Source organism: Bombyx mori, chromosome 26 (genome assembly GCF_030269925.1).
Source record: "Bombyx mori chromosome 26, ASM3026992v2".
In the NCBI taxonomy this organism is placed as follows: Eukaryota; Metazoa; Arthropoda; class Insecta; order Lepidoptera; family Bombycidae; genus Bombyx; species Bombyx mori.
The window spans coordinates 4,928,964-4,935,225 of record NC_085132.1 but is presented as its reverse complement, the minus strand read 5'-3'; the positions used below and the strand labels follow the sequence as shown (position 1 = coordinate 4,935,225).

Below are 6,262 nucleotides of genomic sequence, written 5' to 3'. Positions count from 1 at the left end.
CTAAACAGGAATAAAATTTATTGTTTTTTTATAGGTCTTAGTAATAAATACTTAAACAACAGAACATACGCTTCAGGCACTGCGCACGAGTCACTGAGATAACTTGATAGCTTGAAAATGAACTAAATCGGTACCAAACATAAACTCAAGAAGGAAATAAAAAAATCCAGTGACAGTAGGAATAGGTTTTTAGAAGAAGAAAATTTCTTTTTTTTAGGCAAAAGTGAATCTTAATTAAAACCAATTTGTATTACTGTAAATTATCCGAGCGTGTTATGGCAACAAATTCACTTAGAAAAGAGAACTTAATGCATAAAAATACGCGGGAATCTGTTGCCTTTGTTTCTCCTTGAAATAAACATATAAATAAATGCAATTAAAAGAGTATAACTATGGTATAACTTCATAAGCCAATCGTCGTATTCACAATTTCAATACGTCAAAGAAACATCACATCAATCAAAATGTCGGGGATTCTCTCGAAAGTTTTGAGGTTACCACGGAAATATCCTTTGCTTCGCGGTATGCTGTGTTACGCGGTGATATGGCCCGCTTGCAGCATAACCCAAGAGTTCATGGAGCACGGACCCAACTTGGAAAAATTGGATTGGGCTAGAGCAACGCGCTTTGGCGTGTTTGGAACATTCTTTATGGCTCCAGTCTTTTACGGGTGGATGAAGTATAGCAGCAGGTAATTCGTAATAGACTCTAGCACTATGATATTTAGGCACAATTTAGTTTTCGCCGGAATACGGGTAATAAACGAAAATTTAAATTAAAAACAATATTAGATCTATGCACATAACAAAGTTGCAGGTTCGGACAAATTAAAATTTCGTGATTTTATTAAAATAATAATATATTTTTTAACAAAACAAGATAGATCTGGGATTAACAGTGAGCCAACTGTGAATGCATACAGAATTGGCCTAAATATATTTCAAATTACTGTTTCAAATGTATTTTAGTTCAGTACATTAGGACACAAAACGAACGAATATTCTTTGTAGTGACTCGCTTAAGTTCAAAATGGATAATATTATTATTTTGTAAGCTTGAAACTGTAGGCTGTACTAATTATTTTCGAAAGCTTAAAGATCTTTGTGATAGAAATATTAATTGGAAGTAATTTAATAAAATTTCGTTAAACAGTGAATAATAATGAAGTGAATTAATATATGAGAATGTTGATCTTGACCAAAAAGTATTTAATACAAAATGGTGGAAAATATACAATGCGGATATTGCATAGAATAGTTTCTAAATCACTAACACGTTTACTTGCTTTTGTTAACTATTGAAATGTATTGAACAGATTTTTCAAGAGAAATAATTTGAAGACAGCAATCCTCAGGGCGGGCTTAGAACAAATCTCTTACGCTCCTCTAGCGACGGCGTATTTCTTCTTCGGCATGAGTCTGCTCGAGATGAAGCCTATAGAAGCATGCCTAAAAGAAGTGGAAGAAAAACTCTGGCCCACGTACAAAATAGGGGTGTTATTCTGGCCGATGGCTCAAACTGTTAACTTTTATTTTGTTTCCGAAAAGAACAGGATAGTATTTGTGAGCTTGGCTAGTTTTGTATGGACGGTTTATCTCGCGCATGTTAAAAGTAAAGAAAAAAATGAAAAAGCTGTAATTTGAGTGTAAATGACTTTAAGCCGGAGTAACAAATTATAATCAGACATTATTAACGCGACGCGTGTATTTTATTTAATACATTTATTACCTACATTTAGTTTTTATTTTTATTGTATCACTAGCTGACCCGGCAAACATTGTTTTGCCATATATAAGATTTCTAGGGAATTTCTAGTGTAGAAAAAAAAACTAACTTATTGTAAGTGTGTAAGAATGTGGTAAATGAGTGAAAGAGGTATGTAGTGCTGTGAACGATGAGGGAATATATAATAAAAATAACAAAACCTCATTCAACCACATAATACCTCATTATAAAAAAAAAATATGTCCAAATAAAAAAAAAATATGCTTGGGGTGGACAACCCTAATCACTTAAATAGATAGTAGCCGATTCTCAGGCTGACTGAATATGCATAAAAAATTTCATGAGAATCGGTCAAGCGGTTTCGGAGGAGTATGGGAACGAACATTGTGACACGAGAATTTTATATATAAGATATTAAAAAGCAAATTGTTGTCGTCACCTGAATGTTGGCTACATGTTTACGTTAAGGCGTCACGCCCCGATCTCTACTCTCCGTTTAAGTACTCCAAACACTGGTCACCGTTTGAAGATTCCGAATTGCAATAAATACAGTGAATTTCTCATCGGATCTTCTCAGTGCGTCGCGATTCCGATCCGGTGGTAGATTCAGCGAAGCACTGCTCTTGCTAGTGTTAGCAAATCCTCCTAGATTGAGCCCAGTGAGCTCACTTACCCGTCCAAGCATAGCTGGAATATTCTTTCGTGGCTAACAATGAATAAGTAGGAAATATAAAAAGGAGGCCATACACAACTTTGCGTTTTTATTTCATTTAAATCATACGCAAGTTTGTTTTCAGACACTATTTAGGTACACAATACAGAAATCAACGGCGGATCCAGGGGGGGGTCATGGGGGTCATGACCCCCCCCCCTGAGCTAGTTCCAGGACTTGAACTAACTTGGACTAATTGAAGAACATCATGATTTATATATTATCTATTGTTATCAAAATTAAATTATAAAATCTTAACTTGCCCACGACTACGTGACCCCCTCCTGGCGCCAAAGCTGGATCCGCCCTTGACAGAAATGAGGTGATAGATAGGCCTTTGAGAAGAAAATCTCAATAACATTAATATCAATGGCGATGTAGTAGTACATGCTTATGGCAGATACTTATACAATGAAAATACCTACTAGAATTATATTTTGATATACGTTCGTGGAAGTTTTTAGTCAGTCTCATTCATTTTTAATAGACAAATGTTGGTATGAGAATACGCATTTTTTTTTGAGAGTATTAAAATTTAATATTGTGGTGCATTGTGTTGATGTATCAAAAATAACAAAAACGGTTTAAAAGTCCACGCATTTAAATACTAAATTCATTGTTGTATTTTGAATATGTAATGAAAATTTTATAATGCTAAATGATGGCAGTAGCGACATCTACTGAGTATTTTTGACAAAGTCACCCTCCAAGTAGCTCTATCTATTAGTTGTATAGAAATACTGTTCGAGGTTTTCGGTAGTCATGTTTCAATTTAGTACCGTCAAAGTTGTATAGATGTCACTATTACAAATTTTTGCTAATTTAGTCCGACTACTTGACAACAGATGGCAAAATGTTAATTATTTGTTCAGAAAAGGGTTACCTTATTAAGATTTTTTCTCAGCTGCGTCCATAATTTACTCAAGCTATTTTACTCGGTAGGGCGTTTTTGAGCCCGCACCGGTCGATACAACCCTGCTTATTTCTGTCACGATGCAATAATGCATTCCGGCATGAAAAACAGCAATTATATACCTAATTTAGGTGGCAGCATTCTTGTATAAATGCTTATAAGCAGGAGCCTACAGGAGCCTTACAGGAATAACCACTTAGCACTGTTTAGGCCAAGAGCTCGTTCAACAATAAAAAATAAAAATATCCTCATTAAGCCTAATTCCGTTTCAATATGTGTATTCGCTTATTACAAATTCCATATCCATCAATGAAGGTAATATAAATTTATCAATCATCACTTTAAATGTTCACGTGCATTTTTGAAACAATTCAAGAACCCAAATTACCGCCACTGAACTATAACCATAAAGTCGGGTGTGAAAATTTACTGACAGCGAAAAGTAATCTTTATGTTCAGTACGCTTAGGCTTATATTAGTCTTAACGTGGTTCCTTAACACAAATAATGTGCAAGTGATGTTAAGGTTATTTTTTTTCTAATTCACTCTTATCCCGCGATTCTGAGCTGCGACTACCACTTAAAATTCATAGTTTACATCATAAAAATGCTACTTTATTGCTAAGTGTGACGTGCCCATATCGAAACGGCTTTCGAAAAACGATTTGGGTAATTTATGAACTCACATACTCAAAAATGTTTATCATTTTTTCTCATTCTACACTATTAGGCATGATTAGGTAGGTACATATTTAGAGAGAAAAAAATGAAAATTTTATATATCGGTTATAGCCAACCGTAATCCAGCTATTTTTCAAATTTGGAACAAGCACGTTTTCCTAGATGTTCTAGAATTATTCGAAATTAATTCCGAAGTATTCCAGAATTCAGAATGTGTGATTCAATTTTATTGGCAACGCCACAACAAAATCTAGTTACAGACAGACTGAAAAAATTAATAAGGCTTTTGATTTGTTTGCTATTTAGTTACTACAGAACCCTAAAAACATCAATAAAATGAAACAATTATACAGAAAACTTTTTTAGTAGTCTTGAAAGATAGTAAACAATACAGACATTCACTGCTATTTTCGCCACAATGACCGATCATAAGTTCCCTCAACAGGTCGGAAGTGCAACTTATGGTACCAACACCGCGTCTCCAGATATATGATTGCCTCTCCGAATCTTTGTAGGCCGTGGATCGACTCAGATGTAATAAAAATTTTAATGGCGTCTTTACGACACCACAATCGAGTATCGGTTCAGAGTGTGCAAAAAAATAATAATATTTGTGAACCGTAAAATTTATGGCTACTTCGCTTCCGAATGTGAAGCTATTAAAGTTTAAGTAATTGTTGAAGAGCTTACTGCCGGTTCTAGCGTACTGCCTGCTCGTGCCGTGCTCCACAGACACAGCCCATTGAGTTTCTCGTTGATTTTTTTATTTTATTGCTTAGATGGGTGGACGAGCTCACAGCCCACCTGGTGTTAAGTGGTTACTGGAGCCCATAGGCATCTACAACGTAAATGCGCCATGCACCTTGAGATATAAGTTCTAAGGTCTCAGTGTAGTTACAACGGCTGCCCCACCCTTCAAACCAAAACGTATTACTGCTTCACGGCAGAAATAGGCAGGGTGGTACCTACCCGTGCGGACTCACAAGAGGTCCTACCACCAGTAATTATAATTTTGCGGGTTTGATTTTTATTACTGTTATTCGTTCACCGTGGAAGTCAATCGTGAACATTTGCTAAGTACGTAATTCATTAAAAAAAATTGGTACCCGCCTGGGATTCGAACATCGGTGTATCGCTCAACACGAATGCACCGGACGTCTTATCCTTTAGGCCACGACGACTACAATTATTTGTTTTTTATTTATTGGCGCTGTAGATGCGTCCAACATCGCCCGTGGACGTCAGCAATTAGGCACAGCCAAGCCGCTGCCTGCCTCTAAATATTCTCGTCGAACCAAGCTCGAAAAAGAAAACGTCATAGGGTGTCTACACAATAGAATTATCGAATAACTTTCAAAGAGACCGTCACATATTTCATTCTGTCATGACCACGTCGCGTTTATACGAACTGTCGCTTTGATATAAACATGTCAATTCACGCAACTCTAGTGAACTGAGATAGAATTATTAATTTATTATTTTAAATTTGACCGCACTGTACGTATTACAGGAAGTGGCTTATTCGTCTCCGAAGTCAATAAGGGTAATGTCGGAGTGGCCGCGGTCTGAATAGATAGATAATAATAACAATTAGGGATAAATCAAGTACGGTCCTCCACCCGCAATTTAGGATTCCCTGTGTCATTGATACCAGAGACTCATATTTTTTTGTCCTACCCTATAGGTAGGACAAAATTAACCCATAGACACAGCCCGCTGAGTTTCTCGCCGGATCTTCTCAGTGGGTCGCGTTTCCGATCCGGTGGTAGATTCTGCGAGGCACTGCTCTTGCTAGGGCCAGTGTTAGCAACACTCCGGTTTGAGCTCCGTGAGCTCACCTACACGTCAAAGAGAAGCTGAAATAGCCTCTCAAGGCTATCAGAACAGAAAAAAAATTGTATATATTTTATTCGTGTTCTACTGTAAATTCCGTTGGAAATACTTATGCAACTAAATATATCATATCTAAATGAATGGTATTAATTAATTAGCTTTTTGTCGGTTTTTCTCAATGATGAAACTTGAAATTGCCTATTTACGTTTAGATGTTGCTTTTATTTATTAAATGTATAGGAATGTCACAATTAACAAAAACCACTAGCCTTATTTCGCCTGTTCAACTCACCACCGCGGCTCTTCTGCGTATAGATAGGACTTCGACACACAATAGATGGGTTAATGATAATCAATTGGAAATAAATTTCTCTGAATTATAATTCCATTTATTTTGCT

General features: G+C 36.2%; 1 protein-coding gene across 1 annotated transcript; it reads left to right on the top strand.

The window, feature by feature from the left end:
- The first annotated feature begins 383 nt into the window (after positions 1 to 383).
- Positions 384 to 1,733, top strand: LOC101743379 (mpv17-like protein). Its single transcript, XM_004933015.4, has 2 exons — positions 384 to 691; positions 1,316 to 1,733. The coding sequence occupies exons 1-2, from the start codon at positions 465 to 467 to the stop codon at positions 1,641 to 1,643; spliced, it is 555 nt and encodes a 184-aa protein (XP_004933072.1). The 5' UTR covers positions 384 to 464; the 3' UTR covers positions 1,644 to 1,733.
- Positions 1,734 to 6,262: the final 4,529 nt, after the last annotated feature.

Bases quoted from the DNA above. Each gene is read 5' to 3' on its own strand.
- LOC101743379 (XM_004933015.4), top strand. From the start codon at position 465: ATGTCGGGGATTCTCTCGAAAGTTTTGAGGTTACCACGGAAATATCCT. The intron at 692-1,315 runs GTAATTCGTAAT...TGTATTGAACAG, and splicing joins TGGATGAAGTATAGCAGCAG to ATTTTTCAAGAGAAATAATT.